The sequence below is a fragment of the Aedes albopictus genome, chromosome 3, assembly GCF_035046485.1.
Source record: "Aedes albopictus strain Foshan chromosome 3, AalbF5, whole genome shotgun sequence".
Lineage (NCBI taxonomy): Eukaryota > Metazoa > Arthropoda > Insecta > Diptera > Culicidae > Aedes > Aedes albopictus.
Window position 1 is genome coordinate 267,219,468 of NC_085138.1, and position 19,196 is coordinate 267,238,663.

At 40.5% G+C, this 19,196-nt stretch overlaps 1 protein-coding gene across 1 annotated transcript; it reads left to right on the forward strand.

The window, feature by feature from the left end:
- Positions 1 to 1,357: 1,357 nt before the first annotated feature.
- On the forward strand, positions 1,358 to 7,319 carry LOC109403397 (toll-like receptor 7). The gene has a single exon (XM_019676222.3). It carries the CDS (start codon positions 2,136 to 2,138, stop codon positions 5,982 to 5,984), a length of 3,849 nt encoding a protein of 1,282 aa, XP_019531767.2. The 5' UTR covers positions 1,358 to 2,135; the 3' UTR covers positions 5,985 to 7,319.
- The last annotated feature ends 11,877 nt before the right edge of the window (positions 7,320 to 19,196 follow it).

The following is a 19,196-nucleotide window of genomic DNA, read 5'->3' on the forward strand; positions in this document are numbered from 1 at the left end:
TTTGCTCAGCGCGTCGGACGCACGTTCAGCCGGCCGGGGCTTCCCCACACCATTTCGAAAAACTTATTAAATCCATCGATCTTGCATGTCGACAAAATTCACCAGACGGTTAGGTTCCTCCGATTGGTTCAATTAAAAGCGGGTCATAGTCGACGGTGTCCTCGTCACGGTGTGGTGGCTACAAATGATCGCTCTGGAGTCGATGGACACACAAACACACACAAAATCAACGAAACTTCAATCACACGCAGTGGAGAAGTGACAGCTCAATAGACGATGATTTTCATCAATAAAAAAGTATTAAAGTTCAACAACTCCTTCGCCACGATCCGCGACTCCCTCGGGCGTAGGCATGTGAAGAAGACGGAACGCGTGCTAGGTAAAGTGTCTCTTCCTCTGGGTCGCGCGAACGACTCTCGTCTCGATCACGCGTCTCGAAGAGGTCGGTACCGATGTCGGTCTTGCGTCGTGAGAATTAATTGATTTCTATCGTCACATACATTTCTTCAACCCGTTTCTAAATCGAGCAACAGGGCCGTTGGAGGCGAGCAAGGCAGAAGTGATTGCTCGCGAAACATACTCGAACAGAAAATTATACGACCAAGAGCGTGACATTTATGTGTAATTATGATTCCAAATCACGATTCTAAAATTATCGAAACATATACATCGCTTCGCTCCGAGAACCGTTCGACCTGGAACAGTAAAGTAGACCTTACCTTGGATGCCGTGCCGTGTGTGCTCTTCAACTAGAACTCTGCCGTGGTGAGGCCGCGACAAACATCAGGACTCTCGATCCAGACCGACCGATATCATATTCTCAAACAAAAACTGATTTGCATAAATACATAATATTTATGGCGTTCGCACAGACTGGTCGAGTACCGAGCTCCTCTAGGGCCGTACGGTGCTGCACTCTCATGGGACCAACGAGCAGCACACCAGGCACTGGCACCGCGCGCTCCTCACCAACGAGAGCATATTAAGCCAAACAAGAAGGGAAAAAGAACGACCGAGACCAAACTGCATGCGATATAGTTTTCCATCATTTACTGGTGCTTCAACCTACCTACTCTACTCGCTGACTCCGTGCACGAATGCTTACAGCCCAGCGCTCCCCGGTTGACAAATGCCTTCCGATACTTCTCGCAGAAGTGGTTTCGTTTGCCTCCGCTGTGCTCCGTCAGGTGCTGCCCTCGATCGAACCGGTGGCCACCCGACAAACTACACTACGAATTCCACAAACAGGACCCGAGCCGAAGCCGGAGCCGAACGCCCGTGCCCGAAGCTCGTTCCGTCATTCTCCGCTCGTTCGTATACTGCTTGCGGAGTTGTTCCAACTTCACCGTCCGACCGACCGACCAGTGTCAATTCAGTTCGAGTCGGATCGTCGCGCAGAATAGACGCACATTGCCCATCGTCCCCGTACGGGCTGTTGTATAAACTTCCTCTATACAGTAACGAGAAGCGTTCTCCCATAAACGTGAAGCAAGTTCTTTAATTGCGGTGGACGTGTGTGTAAAGTGGAGCGAAGCAACGGACCACGGCGAGCAACGTTCCATTGCTGATGCGAAGAGAAAAAGCGCAGCAGCAGATACCAAGAATCGACGAATGGTGTGTGTGGTGGCATAGAAGGCGAAGAACAACATGAAAATTATAACAACCTCTTGCTGCTCCAGCGGAGCCGTGTGAAATGAACTGAATAATAAAGGCCGAAGAGAGCTGGAAGAAATATTAATGTCTCAAATGAAGAGCAATCGAAGGAAAAAAGCAGTGAATATATTCGAGAGAAAAATGAAATAACAGTGCAGCGATAGTTTGGTGAAATATTTGAAAATCGTGCTCTTTCCCCATTGGCCAAGATTTGTGTTTCGTCGTTACGGTTCCGTTTCCGAGTTTTGCAACGAGAAGAAAAAAAAATCGATAACACAACAACCCCGGAGAGTTCGTTCGGTGTTAACGGCGGCTCCAGTGTAAAAGTGTGCCAGAAGGGAGCAAAGCAAAGTTCAAAAATGTTTAATTTATGATATTGAAACACGTAGTTTAGAGTGCACGTTAAGCGGTTACCCCGTGAAGATCCCATAGGCAAATAGTTGAAGAGCCTTCCGCGGTAGTGTCTCCTGGACGGTGAGAAGATGGAATGCTCCAGGACTTTGGCAGTAGTGCTGGCGCTGCTAATATCGCTTGCGGCAGTGTCGGGGTCACAGTGCAACTGGGAATATGAAAAATCAAGTGTGACCTGCAGATTGCGGACACTCGAGCGCACTGGATTGGACCTGCAAGGTGCCGAGGGAACCACTCGGCTCGACATTCAATGCAGTGAATTGATCCTGTTTGAAAGTCAATTATCGCCGAATTCCTTCATGCGGTTGTCGAGCCTAAGTGAACTGAAAATCGAATCGTGTAAACTGCTGCATCTTCCGGAGGGCGCATTCGAAGGGATGCTGGCCCTCAAGAAACTCAGTGTGAATACTAGAAACTATGAGTGGGGTGCCGGTAAAGTGTTAGAACTGCAGCCCTCATCCATGAAAGGACTGAAAGAACTGCAAAATTTGGACTTGAGTGATAACAACATCCGTGCGCTTCCGGACGGTTTCTTGTGCCCGCTTACGAATCTTAAAGTGCTTAATTTGACGAACAATCGAATTCGATCAACCGAAAGCCTAGGACTCTCGGGCAAAACGTGTAGTGGTGGATCTGAGATACAAACCTTGAACCTTAGTTACAATGAAATTATGCGGATTCCTGAAAATTGGGGTGTGTCACGATTGCGACGTCTGCAGCATCTCAACCTAGAGTACAACAACATCACCGAGCTGCATGGCGAAGCTCTAGCTGGGTTGAGTTCACTTCGAACGCTCAATTTAAGCTACAATCACCTGGAAACGCTTCCAGCCGGACTCCTTGCGGGATCCCGGGAGCTGCGAGAAATCCACCTGCAAGGCAATCAGCTCTATGAACTCCCACGAGCTGTGTTCCATCGTCTAGAACAGCTGTTAGTTCTGGATTTGTCCCGAAATCAACTATCGTCGCATCACGTCGACAATGGCACATTCTCCGGATTGATACGCCTGGTGGTACTGAACCTTGCTCATAATGCCCTCACTCGCATCGATTCCAAAACATTCAAAGAGCTGTACTTCCTCCAAATCCTAAACCTTCGCAACAACTCCATCGGCTACATCGAGGACAATGCCTTTCTTCCTCTGTACAATTTACATACGCTGAATTTGGCTGAAAATCGACTTCACACGCTAGACGACCGGCTCTTTAATGGGCTGTACGTGCTGTCGAAGCTTACCCTAAATAATAATCTCATCAGCATAGTGGAGCGCAATGTGTTCAAGAACTGCTCCGATCTGAAAGAGTTGGACATAAGCTCTAACCAGCTCACCGAAGTGCCACACGCCATCCGCGACTTATCCGTGCTGCGTACGCTGGATTTGGGTGAAAATCAAATTAACTATATTGAAAATGGAACGTTCGCCAACCTGAACCAGCTAACCGGGCTTCGCATGATTGAAAATCAGATTGAAAATATTACCATTGGCATGTTTACGGATTTGCCCCGGCTTAGCGTGCTGAACCTGGCGAAAAATCGTGTGCAGAACATTGAGCGTGGCTCGTTCGATAAAAATCTGGACATCGAAGCGATACGACTGGATGGCAATTTCCTGAACGATATAAACGGCATTTTCGCTACACTTTCATCGCTGCAGTGGTTGAGCCTGGCGGAAAATCACCTGGTGTGGTTTGACTATGCATTCATCCCGATCAATCTCAAGTGGTTAGACATCCACGGTAATTACATCGAGTCGCTGAGTAACTATTACAAACTCCAGGAGGAAATCAAAGTGAAAACTTTGGACGCAAGCCATAACCGACTGACCGATATTGGCCCGATGAACGTTCCAAACAGTTTGGAGCTGCTATTTGTCAACGATAACCACATTAGCACCATTCACGCGAACACCTTTATCGATAAAATTAATTTGCAGCGCGTTGATCTGTATGCTAATTCGTTGAAAAAGCTTCAGCTGCATCAGTTGCGTGTGGCGCCACAGCCTATCGATAAACCACTGCCAGAGTTCTATCTCGGGGGAAATCCATTTGAGTGTGATTGCTCTATGGAGTGGATGCAGCGGGTGAACAATTTGACAGCTCGCCAGCACCCGAAAATCATGGATCTACCGAATGTGGAATGTATCATGCCGCATGCCCGAGGCTCACCGATTAGACCGATCGTTTCCCTCAAACCGAAAGACTTTCTGTGTAAATACGATACTCACTGTTTCGCCCTGTGCCATTGCTGTGATTTCGACGCATGTGACTGTGAGATGACCTGTCCGACCAATTGTACGTGCTATCATGATCAAACCTGGGGAACGAACGTGGTCGATTGTGGCAACCAGCGAGCAACACTTTCCAAACCGGTTCCGATGGACGCTACCGAAGTGTATATGGACGGTAATGACTATCCGGAGCTGCAAAACCATGCCTTTATCGGTCGCAAAAATCTTAAAGTGCTCTTTGCCAATGCGAGCAAGATTATCACTATTCAAAATCGTACATTCGCCGGACTAACTGCGCTGCAGGTGCTCCATCTGGAAGATAACGCTATCCAAAAGATTGACGGTTATGAGTTTGAAAATCTCGGCCTTCTGAAGGAGCTCTATCTGCAGAACAACGTGATTTCCGTGATCGCCAACAACTCATTCGCACCGTTGTACTCACTGCAGGTGCTGCGTATCGATGGCAACCGGTTAACCACGATTCCGATGGCACAGCTCCAGGCATCGCAGCTGCAAAGCCTGCAGGCTCTTTCACTGGGGCGTAATAACTGGAGCTGCCGCTGCCGGTTCATGCAAGAACTCACCTCGTTCGTGGCCGACAATGCCGTCATTATCCAAGATGTGCAGGACATCTACTGCTCGAGCAATGGCATTTTTCGCGGACTAGACTTCAACGTATCGGCCAGCTGTAGCGATTACTTTGCTGGAAGCTCGGTCCTACCGGATCGATTATCGGAGACACATATTTTCTTCCTAGCCGCTGCACTAATTATCGCTTGTTTGTTGGTGTTCGTGCTGATGATGTTTATTTTTCGTGAACCGTTAAGATTCTGGCTGTTCTCACGGTACGGCGTGCGAGTGTTTGGCCCACGATGTGAAGATTCGGAAAAGCTCTACGATGCCATTTTTATCTATTCAGCCAAAGATGCCGAGTATGTTGCAAGGAACATTGCTGCTGATCTGGAAAATGGCCGCCCACCGTTGAGATTATGTTTGCAGCACCGAGATCTTTCAGAGGATGCGACACATTTGCAACTTTTGGAAGCATCTCGAGCGTCTCGCAGAATAGTGATGTTATTGTCACGCAATTTTCTGCAAACCGAGTGGAGCCGATGCGAACTGCGGAGGGCAATTCATGACGCGCTTAGAGGAAGACCTCACAAACTAGTGGTTCTCGAAGAAGTTGGCGTGATTCTGGAAGCGGAAAACGACGTCGAACTAGTTCCTTACCTTAAGACCACCACTGTAAATAGAATAAAACGAAGCGATCGGCATTTCTGGGAGAAGCTTCGGTACGCTCTACCGGTGGATGAGCCGTACCGAGGCAACAACTACACCATCGATCATCACGAGCGAGTGAAGCAAACTGCCAGTGCCGGTGTCATGTTCCGGCAAGCCCCGCCGGCCTACTGTCCGGAGATCGACGAAGCAAACTACTCGTCGGCGACAACGGCCACCCCTAGTCCACGGCCGTCTCGCCGAGGTATGGTGGAGCTTCCTCAGCGGCCACCTAGTGAACATATCTACTCTAGCATCGATTCCGACTACAGCACGCTGGAGTGCGAAAACATGGTTCCTGGAGTGCATCGCCCATCGACGTGGCGGTCGGGAGGTCCCGGTGCTAACATGGGTGTCATGTCCGGGCAAAACACCGTCCCCCATGGACATCATGTGCAGGCGTATCTCGTCTAGGGGCGGCTGAAATCGTCGCATACGATGACGACGAGGGCTCGAAAAAGAAATAGTCAAGTGATGAAGTAGTTTGTCAGTGTAAATATACGTAGTTGTACAATACTAGCGCTATGAAGAAATGAATTTAAAAGCTGCAGTTGTCAGTAAGAGAATTACAAAGTGCTAAATTATGTAAAAAGTTGAAACTCGGAGTATTAAAAAATGCGCGTTGTTAGACGAAAAGTGAGGAGCATCAAAGCAAGTGAAGACGAGAAGAAAAATATTTGTGATATTGTATTTTATAAGTTTTAAATAATGACGCAGAAAAATGACAACAGAAATAATAACGCTGGATAGAAATGCCGAATACTATGTACGGAAAAAATGCTACAAAAATACTATTACCACTACTTACTACTATCGCAGCAACAAATCCACAAACATTCACACATACGAACGCAGCAAACAAGAAAATAACTAGCCATAATAGTTTCTACGAATGCAGAGAAAGGTAATAACAGAAAATTATAATTTATTCAAGTTCAAAATGCCAACGTTCCAAATAAATGTATGTTTTGAAAAAACACAATCGAACTCGAAATCAAAAAATCTTTCCCAACACTTTCTTCGATTAACCCTATTAAGTTTGTGTTTTTGTTCTGACCGCATGAAAGTGTGATTGATAATACGTGTCTGTGTAGTTTACGTTTCGATTTGAATCGTTTATTTAAATTATTTATTGCTATTTAACTGACAGACAACTCTCTTTTTTTCTGTACGTGCGCAAAAAATCGAAATGTAATAGCGCCGTGAACTGTTGGTTCTAGTGCATAGGGCTTTTTGCTAAAGATAGAGGCGTTGCAGGAACGGAACACGAAAGGGACTGATATGAGCGAATATTAGTGTTAATATTGAATGAGCAAACAAACGCGCCGACGTAGGATAGTTGAAAAGGGAAGAATTATTTTTTCTGTGTAAATATTGATGCCTGCAAATCTGTCAGAGATGGCAAACACAAAACTATGTAAAAAGTATTATCGTTAAGGCTAGGAGGGCGAAGAAGGCAGTTAGAAAAGCTGACGCAAAAAATCTATCATAAAGAAAAACAAACTGAAGCAGATTATTAGTAAGAAATAATAAAACAGAGCAAATCGTGTGACCAGACTGACTAATTAAAATGTTACACTTTACCTGTGTATAGAAATGTAAATCAGATTATTAAATGACAAAACACAACACATGAAATTAAAAAGCTTCTTTTCTGTGAGTCAAAAGCAAGAGCTACACAAAAATCTATATTGAAAATCGAGAAAAAAAAAATGAATAAAACGAAAAAATTAATTAATCAATATAAAACTACGTTCTTTTCTTTCTTTATTTTAATTCCATTCGATTTTCGGCATGTTGGTTTCCGTTCCGGTGGTTCGCTGTTGGTCAATCCGTCTGTCTGTCCGATCCACCGATTGCTGCGTTTTTGTTTTTTTTTTATCCCGCTTTGATCATTTCGCTCGGTCTGCTCTCGGTTTGGTTTGGTCGTTTCTGCCCGCCCGCCCCGATGTCATCCTCGTCTCTCGTCGCCGGCTTGTCGACTCTGGTAGTAAAACATCGAAAAGAATGAGTTCGATTCGATGGAACAACGGCAGCTCCGGAAAAGAGGCACACAGTCACAGTGAGATTCGGATCGGTGGCGGCCAGTGGGACAACGAAGGCAGAAGTCAAACTGAATGGATTGCTGTTGTTGTTGTTGTTGTTGTTGTTGTTGGTGGTGGTGGTTGTTGCAATGCCAATGCCGATGGCCAAGTGAAATGGATGCTTTTGTTTTCCGTCGGCGATGGAAGTGAATATGGTGCCAATACCTGCCCGACACAGCCAGTGCTTCGATTTTATGAGATGCAAAATTGGATTAATAGCAATGCAGCTCAGCCAGAGTTGTATGTGAGATCCAGTTGGACAGGTAGGTAGAGTGAGCGGTTGAAAGGTTCGTAGATGTGAGAGCACACGATAATCGTTTCATTTCGTAATCGCCAATTGGGTGGAATGCTGATGCTGGGGGAAGGCAAGTTTGAAGCAGGAAAGGTAGCAAAAAGAGATGTTTATTTGTATCTTTAAGTTGACGTGACCCATTTCATAAGAGAACGGTACAAGTGGTGAGATGATCGTATCTGTGGAATGAAACATCGTCAAACGGTGCTATTTGATCCACTTTTGATCGTAATGCTCTGTTGCGCAAATTTTTGGAGCGTTTGGAATGAAGTGAGATAATTGAGATAGTTTTGCTTAGAAAATGATTCAACTCTGGGCATATACAAAACAATTTATAAGTCAGACATATGAGAAGTAAGCACGTATGATGTTTTTGCTCCAAATGATATTATCTGGAGGCAATGAATGTTTCGGCAATTTAATAGGATAAAATAAGTCTTGGTAAAACAATGCACTAGTACTCAATGCATCTTCATGAACGACTGTGCGACTCGTGCTGAAAAAATCAACTTTTTGCAACTCGTTACATAAATAACTATTTACCGTTTTTTTGTCATTGCAAAAAAACAATGTGTGCAACTCGTTACAAAACTCGATTTTTACAGCAGTCGTCATATTTATCCAACTCGGTAAGCCTCGTTGGAAAAATGTATGACTCGTGCTGTAAAAATCTTCATTTTGCAACTCATTGTATAAATAACTATTACTTCGTTGGCCATAGAGCATTTTCATTCCTGCCATACAATATTCGAATGCAGAGCACTCAAATATAGTTCTGAATTCCCAAAAAAACACCCTCTATGAATTAAGGTTTTTGATTATTTTCAGAAACTAAATACATAAAAACAGTTTATTATCAAACCGAAAAGAAATTAAATTTGTTATTATAACTCAAATAAAACAATATTACAAGCAATTATAAGGTTGGGATTTTGAGTGTTCAGTTGGTGGATGATTGAAAAACTAACATACGTAGGGTGCCTGTACCAGTTATCGCACCACCTAAGAAAAACTATTTCTACAAAAATAAGAAGAAGACCGACGAATGTAAACAATAAGTCAAATAATTGATTAGTTTTCATACTTTACAGGAAAAATATAAAAACGGAGCCAAACCTACTTTAAGTATTTATTACGGCGTGTGCCAATGATAGGAACCCTGTACCAGTTATGGACACATTTGTTAATTTGGGTTCCACTTCGCACTATTTACATGCATTCTTTATGGGATTTGCCATAACTGGTACACTATGGCGAAATAGGGTGCAAGGAGGTCGAAAAGTTAAGGAAAATGATTTATTTCTACCATAATTTGAGCAAAGTGTGAAGTTTTAATGAATGCAATCATCTTTTGTGATCGTGATCTGTGGTTCACGATTTTTTTTCTTGTTGATTTGTATCTTTAAAGGTTTAAAATCAACTATGGCGAATTTGAGGTGCTATAGCCATAACTGGTACACTGAGCCTATACGTATACTGTATACAGTGTGTGGTCTCACCGTTTTGGCAATGCGGTTGTCTAGGAAAAGCTTTTAATTATTGTTAGAACGTAGGTACGCATTAGTCCTTCCGTAAAATACAAGACTAAACAGTAAAATTTCGGCATAAAAGTGTTAACATTGGGGTGGGGTCTTATTTTAAGCAATCTCCAATTAAACATGGGGAATTTCACAGCAACCATATGAATTTTTGTACATGGCTAGATGGGTACTGTACGTATATCACCATGTACATTAGCATAATCATGCGCAATAGGGTGGGTCAACGTTGCATGGGAAAATTGAAATTTGATCAGATTCATTCAGATCAATTTTTTTTTCGGGTGCCATTTAAGGTCCCTCACAACTGTGCAAATTCTGAATATGATTAGTTTAGTTTACATTTTGCGCATCATTATTCATGATGATGTGATTTTACATGGGAAACCTACTTCTCTATATTTTTGTTGAAAGTTTCTCATAATTGTGCTATTCTATGTAACCAGAATTTAAATGTACAGCCCAGATGTATCGAAGAACTATGTCGAAAACCGCAGAGTGATCCGATGCATGTGTAAAATGATAACCCTTGGCAATTCCACCAAAAAATTGAGATTTTTTTTACTGATATTATTCTTTTACATGTTAAATGTTAAGCATCGTCAGGTAATTAGTCGGTTATAACTTTTGTCATAAGACTCGGATCGCCGAAGAGCGCAACAGCAAACTTGTTCAGAATACCTGAGGCTAGACTTTCTAATCAGTTACATAGTTTCAGAATAGTTTTAATCTTTTATGAGGAAAATGTAATTAAGTAAGTGTTCCTATATAAAATACCATACAAATTCCGCAAAGTGCAGGCATAATTGATCGCATTCAAACTTTGCACAGCCGTACAGGAGCCGAAACGTATCCAAAAAACCTTGATCTAAAAATCCCTTCAAAAATTTTTGGCTGGATTTGGCATTTTGAGGGGGCAGATAAAAAAATATTTATCAAAATATCGGGTCTTGAAAAAATATCTTTAACAAAGCCGATGAGCTTTTAATGTTTTTTCAAATTAAATGCTTTATTATGTTTATCCCCCACCCCCTCGACTACCCAAAGAGTTATGGGAAATAAATATGAAATAAATATTTGTAACGGCCTTGTTCGTCAAAAAAAAAAAAAAATCAGTCAACTCATGTCTCAAATGAAGGCTTCCAATTCATAATTCCCAAGTAACCAAAAGTTCAGATAAAAGGGTACTTTATAAGCTAAGCAGCTTGTTCAAGGTTGCTCATTAGTCTTCTAAGCAGCTTCATTTTTAAGTAATTTTGGAACTTGAAAGTTCACATAAGCACGCTGGATAGCCCTCTAAGCAGCTTCTGACAGAACTTTGACAAAATTCATGCACAAACAAACATGTGTTTTTCAGAATCACAACCTTGTTGGTGGGTTTGTGATTCATGTCTGGAAGCAATTTCCATAATTATATTTTCACACATGTCGCTGCTATATAGATTTGAACTGGATCCTCCTGCGTGATAACCTGCTTACTTACCGCTGTGTTGCTGAAGACACTTGACAAAGTTAAGCTTATTTCACTACTGTACAAATGTGCAAAACTAGCTGCCGACAGAAAATCGATTCAAGTCAGACTTTACCTGCTGTCCACTCAATCGCAACTGTAGTACTGTGGTAGAGCATAGGATTCTCACGCAGCGACTATCGGTTCAAATCCGATGGGCGGCATTTTTTTGCTCAAGCCTAGTATTCATTGATTTGATAAATTCATATTTGTCTTTTATTCGTGTATGTTTAAACAGTTGTTTTCTGAAAAAGAAATAAATTTAATCTTCATTGAAACACAATGCTACTGAACAGAACTTCTATGAACTTGAAAGTTCCGACAAAGTTCCGAGTAGCAGCTTTAAAGTTCTGCGAAGTTCAGATAAAGTTCCGAATGGAACTTTCTGGCTGCTAAGGAGGCTAACAATGAGCCTTGCCAGAACTTGTGACCGAAGTTCCAGCAAGGCTCATCGTTAGCCTCCTAAGCAGCCAGAAAGTTCCATTTCGAACTTGAATGTGCATTTTGTCATGGGAAGTGGAACTTTTGGTTACTTGGGAATGTATGAAAAATTTCATAAAATGTTCTCAGTAAATTAAACTAAAATAAATAAATTCAATTAAAGAAACCACAACACCAGTTTTGGCCACATTCTTAAGAATATAAACATAAGTAAATCTAAAGATGATCATAAAAATGGCTGCAAATACCCAAAGCTCTAAATTTTCGAAATCTCGTCATCTGAACAATACTAAGGGCTAAAATTACTTCTCATTGCTTGCTGACATTAAACATTGAGTGGCATTTGTTCGTTTTCGGGGTTGACGAGATACGTGCTGATAAAAATGTGAGTCACAAATGTACATGAAAGCGGTTTCTTAACTTTAACTTCAGTTTCTGGTGTGGTTAATTGTGTGTATTTCTTTTGAAAGTGGTTAAATTTAAAGCATGTCTGACAAAATAGTGATATGAAACACATAACATAAGTGGAACTCTGGCTCAAAAAGTTGATACCTTTCCGATTTCATACGCTGGTATACAAGGCATCGAAATGTCAAATGCGTTAGACCATTATTTCTATACCATTTTTCATTGCTGTGAAGTAAACCAAAGTCTTTATAGAACTAGACCGGCAGCTCGTGGCGATCTAAAATAGGACATAAATTGTGATGAAACTTTGTAAACTCAAGTCAAAAATACGTTTTCTAGCCTAACATATATAGGGAAATCGATATGTGAAACGTGGATGTTTTATATTTCAATGAATTTATGACATAATGAATAAGTGGATTTCCAGCTGCTAGTTCCAGCTGCATGTCTCAGATGCTAATCTTCGTTCCTATATTCTTTCCCGAAACTGGAATACTGGTTGTGATGTTTTTTGTTTACCAAAATAAATGACAGTTTTTGAATAATGCGACATTCTGACTAAAATGCGAATGAGAATATTTCAACGGCTGTTTAGGCGACCACTTCAAAGGTTTTCATTGTTTTATAAAATAACCTATTCTACAATATAACAATGAATTATAATTTTCCGTCATTGATAAAGCAACGGAAATGTTAGTTAGTTAGTTTTTATTTTTAACCAAAATTTAGAAAGAGGGAAAAGCCCCTTTGAGTGATTTCTTTTTCAAAAAGGCATAAAACCTCTTTATATATAATTATAATATAACTTAAAATAAAGGCTCAAACGGCATTCGTCCATAGCAGAGCCAAATCTTGAATATGGGCCGAAAAGCAACGGAAATGTTCAATAAATAATAAAAGAAACATGCCAACGATTGTTGCAGTTATTGTCAGAAAATGCTTCATATTATTTATGTAAAATGAATATTAATTGACTTTCTACGATGAAATAATAGCATAAAATAAGCTCATTAAGTTATGTGCAACTATGTGTGTCTCTGCCGCTAGGTGAAATTTTTATGTAGAATTCAACACGTCCCAGGTAGCCAATAAGCAGTTAAAATGGCATTTATTTAGCATTATATAAAGATATTATAGTACAAGATACAGATTGTCGCTCTCGTCGCTGTCCGCAACATCCCGGGACCACGTCTGTCAAACTGTTTGTTTACATACACCCGTGGTCACCAAAGTGCGGCCCGCGGGCCGCACATGATGACCAGTTCTCTATGTTGTCGTAGAATTCCTTGTAATGTTTGTTATGGAAGCTGTTCTACTCCCTAAATAATCAAGAATAACGTGTTGATAGATTCGCAAATCGATCCAGGTGTTGCAATATGAGCGGTTGAAAAAATGGGCCTGAGGATCACTGACATACACGATCAACTGCTGGCGATGGAAGGCTAACATGTGAAAGCGACTGAAATAGAATATTTCAATCTCCATACTAAGTGACAAAATCTTATGAATTTTCAATACTAAAATTGATGCTGCAAGTAATCTGAACCGAGTATTATTTATGGATTTTTTTATTTGATTGTTAACAACTATTAATGAAAAAATAGTTTATTTAGTTTAATGAAACATAATATCCGCTTGTATATATATAGATTATATAAAGATATTATAGTACAAGATACAGATTGTCGCTCTCGTCGCTGTCCGCAACATCCCGGGACCACGTCTGTCAAACGGTTTGTTTACATCAACCCCCTGAAGAAAGCGTTAGTTCTTGAAGCCGCCGCCTTTGGTGGGGCGCCACGGGTTTGTTTACGAAATTTCAGTCTGCTGGCCAATCTGCTACGTGCGGAAGCGAACTTTGTCGTGCGAAAATAAATTCGTGATCGAAAAACGATTATTTCCACATATTGTTCAATGCGTTTAGTGTTCTTTGTTAAATTAACAAGACGCGCAAGTATGAATATACATTTATCCCATTTAAAACAACACTAAAGTCAATTAAATGTGAATGTCGCACTTGCTCCAACAGAAAAAATCACTGTGTTTTCAGCCTTATGCAACCGCCAATTCAAATCAGCACCACGTCCAGCACCAAATTTTTGGCTTCAATCCAGTTGTATGTGGATGACAGCCGTTTCATGGGGTTGATTTACATACACGATCAACTGCTGGCGATGGAAGGCTAACATGTGAAAGCGACTGAAATAGAATATTTCAATCTCCATACTAAGTGACAAAATCTTATGAATTTTCAATACTAAAATTGATGCTGCAAGTAATCTGAACCGAGTATTATTTATGGATTTTTTTATTTGATTGTTAACAACTATTAATGAAAAAATAGTTTATTTAGTTTAATGAAACATAATATCCGCTTGTGCAAAAAAGTATGTTGAGATGTAACCAAATGTTGGGATAGAAACATTGAAAGGCAAATGAGAAACACTAGGGATCCCAATGCAAATCGCGCTGATTGTCGTCGATGATCAGCATAATCGGTGCAGTGATTTCGAGACATCCACATTCAGCTTTGACAGATATGTACCTGACATGTTGCGGCGCCGGAACAATGGTTACGCTAGCGACAATCTTTATCTTGTACTATAATATCTTTTCATTACAGCAGGTCAATAAATGCTGTTCTGTCGTGTATGCGCCATAAATGCTACTTAAATGTAGGGTTTGGCCCGATATACGGCTGAATAAATGCTTATATCTCCTATCCCCCAAATTGTAAAAAAAAAACAAACATATTTCCCCTGCTCATTTTCTCCAATTCCGTGTTTCCCTTGCTCTTCTCATTTTTTCTCTCTCTCCTAGTTCAACTTTTAAAGCTAGTGCACATTCTGGATATGGGTCATTCCATATGAAGTGACCGAGAAAATGTGAAAACTTGCAACCGACCATCACGGATTTGAACCAAATTTGGTTGAAACATTTGTTTAGGTGGAAAAAGGAAAAATCCGAATTTTGGTGCCGATCGGATCACCCCTCGGCCCGTGGCAGCACCCCTCGTTTTGGCCGATATGAAAATTATCCTCTCTTTCTTTTATTTTTATCATTGAAACGATTGCACATACACATTTTTGACCTTCGGCTTTTTTAAAGGAAATCGTTCAGGGAATCCAGAAAAAATATTATTTTTTTGATACAGTGTTGCCAAATATAATATTTTTCAATTTTAAATCTAAAACTCGATTTTTCTCAAAATACGTATATTTTGATTTTAAAAATTTTGATTCCATCGTGTTTATCAGACGTTTTTCTATCGAAAAAGCTTAACTCCCCAAAGTAATTTGCGTCGTTCCTGAGATATAGCGTTTTTAAGAAAAAATATTCATTTTTTTTCATATAAAGTATCATATAAAATCAGGTGCACTTTATAAATTTCGCAAAAAAAAAATGTTCGATGCCATATAAAGACGTTTTGTGTTGATTTGAACAACATCAAGTATAAAAAGGATTGAAAAAAATGTTACAGTGTTGCCAGTTAATCAATTATGAGTATATCGTAATGGACTAGCATAACCTGATGAATTAAAAAAATGTATCGATTGAGATCATCAATTCTAAACAAATTTCATATATTTTTACATTATCTGAACAGAAGTGCTGCCAAATGTGTAATATTTATTGTAGAAATCTTAATTTTACTAGAACATTAGTACGAAATCTAATAAACAAGCCAAAAGTATTTTTTTATTTAGGTTTAGTACATTTGGCAACATCGACGTAAAATATATTCAGGAAAACATTTGATGAGTGTATTTATAAGCAACAGTGCTGAAAATGTTATTTCGATATAACTACATTCAATGACTCACAGCTAATTTCAGAAGCTGAACCTGAAAATATGGAATATGATAAAATATGAAGTATAATATCCTTTGGAATTAGATAATATTAGATACTACGCATCGTCGCGCAACTGGTAGCTCAGACTTCAGTATTTTTATTTTATATTCGAAAGTCCAACTCCTTATAAAAATCCCTGTAAAAATAACTTTTGATTGATTTTTAAGGCAGTGTTGCCAAGTATGCTAGTATTTAGCGGAAACGCAAACAGCAGGTGCGGGGATACTTAGTATTGCGTTTACTCTTACTGGATTGCAGAATAATAGATCATGTCCTTTATTGTCCGGGTAGAGAAGTGAAGAACAGTGTTGAGTATTGTGTTGTCTATTGATGTAATTGCATATGGTATGAGTTTTTGTTTGTTCTTCGTGGCGAAGAATGAACAAAAATTTCTGAGTGAAATGAATTAGTGGCGTTTGCTCCCTAGATCCTACTTTTCTTAGGCTTTTTTTGCATGGAAAAGAGATCGGTTGTATGCGAAGGTTAATTCCGATAAATCAAATCGATTGTTCGATCAATTATTGGTGACTCCCAGATCGACAATGTATAGTATCATATTAAGGATCGGTATATTCGCCTCGCTCCATTCATATTCACTCCTCTTTGCTGAATCGAAGAAAGATGCAGCAAACGGATTCGGAAACGGAAACGGAATGAAATGGATATTCGTTGCCGTTCGTCGCAGTTTTGATTGCAAGCGAATGAATGACTGGCGAATGGTGAAGAATGCTGGTGAGTGGTCGAAGTGGCTGCTGTCGTCGCTGATAAGCAAACACACAAACTAAAGCGACAATCGTTCGCTGCGATTAATCATGGAGTAGCAATTATGAATTGTGTTGCCATCTATGCTCATACTCATGCAGTGTTGCCAAATGTGCTCGTTATGTATAAAAAACAGAAATCATTTGTTTTTATTTGGTGTTATCTATTTACGAAAGTTTTCGTGTATATTAGATGTTTACAATAAAAATGACATGTGTGGCAACACTTCCATCTACAACATCGTTGAAATGAATAAAATGACAATTTAAATGAATTTCACAATAGATACATTTTATATTTTAACAATTTATCCTCATCTTTTCCAATAAACCAATTTTTTTATTGCTAACTATCAAACTAACAATAACTGCCAATTATCGGGTCATTTTGTCAGATAGGACCAGGCTTGATAATCCTCCTCGAAATCAAAAGAGTTTTGCAACATGCTCTAGAGCGGTGTTTTGCTTTTGCCTCGTCGCGAGGGAGCGAACGAACACCAAACAGAGAGGCAATAAACACTGAGCGAGGAAGAGGGGAACGAAAAAAGAGCCGATGATTATTTCGGGTTTTTGAGTGCGATTTTCGCCTCGAGAGTCTTTCTTTGTATGGCAGTGGAACTCGCGAGAGCTTTTTGAGTGTGAGTGGACGTGAGAAACACAACAAGAAATTATGAGTGTTGGACGAACTCCTCGCTGCGCGGCAAGCTCGCACTCGCTGCTGTTGAGGATTTGCGTTTTGATTTCTGAGTTTTATTTTCACTCCTCAAAAAATCGCCGAAATCGCTTCCTCATTTTCTCGCGAGGGAGTTTCTGTCAAGCCTGGATAGGACCATAAACAAGAAAACACAGGCAAACAGACATAACATTGAAAAAAAAACCAACGACCACAGTTTAACGATCTTTTTAAACCTATATAGTTGTAGCTTTCACAACCAGAGGTGCGTACATAATTTTTCTAAGCGTTAGACGTTTCACCTAGTGTGAACTAGGCGATGGATTTTCGCGAAAATTTTTCTAGGTGTTACGTCTGTTTGTCTGTGAAGAAAAGGTCAACAACAGGGTCGTTAGAGAAGATGTGTATTGTTTTTATCTTGCTCACACATCTTGCAACACACATGGTGCGATTTTTCAGAATAACCTGTACATTGTCAAACACTTGAAGGTTAGGTTTCGTAGTATAATAAAAAGGTAAACCGGCAACACTGTCACAATTTTTTAATCCTTGTTATACTCGATATTGTTCAAATCATCACAAAACGCGATTATATGGCATCGAACAATGTTTTTTTTACGAAATTTATAAACTGCACCTGATTTTATATGACACTTTATATGAAAAAAATGCATATTTTTTCTTAAAAACGCTATATCTCAGGAACGACGCAAATTACCTTGGGGAGTTAAGCTTTTTCGATAGAAGAACGTCTGATAAACACGATGGAATCAAAATTTTTAAAATCAAAATATACGTATTTTGAGAAAAATCGATTTTTAGATTTAAAATTGAAAAATATGATATTTGGCAACACTGTATCAAACAAATAATATTTTTTCTGGATTCCCTGAACGATTTCCTTTAAAAAAGCCGAAGGTCGAAAATGTGTAGGTGCAATCGTTTCAATGATAAAAATAAAAGAAAGAGAGGATAATTTTCATATCGGCCAAAACGAGGGGTGCTGCCACGGGCCGAGGGGTGATCCGATCGGCACCAAAATTTGGATTTTTTCTTTTTCCATCTAAACAAATGTTTCAGCCAAATTTGGTTCAAATCCGTGATGGTCGGTTGCAAGCGGTCGGTCACTTGGCGTGGAATGACCCATATACAGTTGTTTAGTTTTGCTAATTTCTTCGAAATTGGGATTCAATCCCTCGTTCCACGGATTGTCAGATTTTTAGCAGCATTACAATTGCTATCAAACTGCTATCATATGACAGTAAGCAGGTAGAGTGCAGTTTTAAAACTAATATATGGCTTATTTGAATGCTTGCTGGTTACCTGGGAAGAGATACTTCGCCGTTTTGATCGCTGATTGCCTGCTTGAAAATCTGATCTTTGGGACCATACTTAAGTGGATAAAGAGGCCAATAAGGCAAAGTGAGTGTGTTGAACATGTAAATGAAACAAATTTAAAACCTTTCAAATTTAGTCCTTTCCACACTTCAGAATTGCTGCAAATCAACAATTCTGGCCAAGTTTGGCAAAGAACAGCGGGAGGTATATAGTGTTGAGAACAGGTAGGTACGTTAGACAGGATTTTGGAGTCGGAAACAGGAATCGACAGTAGTGGAGCCGAGACGCCATTAGCGTTTCGCTCCGCGTGGGGCTAACCCGCGCATACCCAGCCCAATCAGTGTCCGTAGGAGATCCTCGTCATCATCTCTGAGTAAGTGGACCCAATTGGGTGTAAACCGAAGACAGCGGCCACTGTGCTGTTGTACCGGTCTTGCTCACCGACCGCGGTAGCCGCCATATGCCCCGAGTCAGTGGAAACAACCGTTCGTTTCGACCAAGCGTACTTCGTCGGGGACCGTGCTCACCGGTCGGGCATCTTTCGTAGGGGTGCACAGTACCGCATTCGGAGTCAGGGGACAAGCCCGAACGGTTGCCATATTTTCTCTCGATCTGTGGTCGAGTGCCATCTGGAATGCGACTCACTTCCATCCGTCGCATACTCCAACCAGGCCTGTAATCAACATTCAAGCCTACGCCAACAAGTGAATTCCAGTCTGGGAAGGT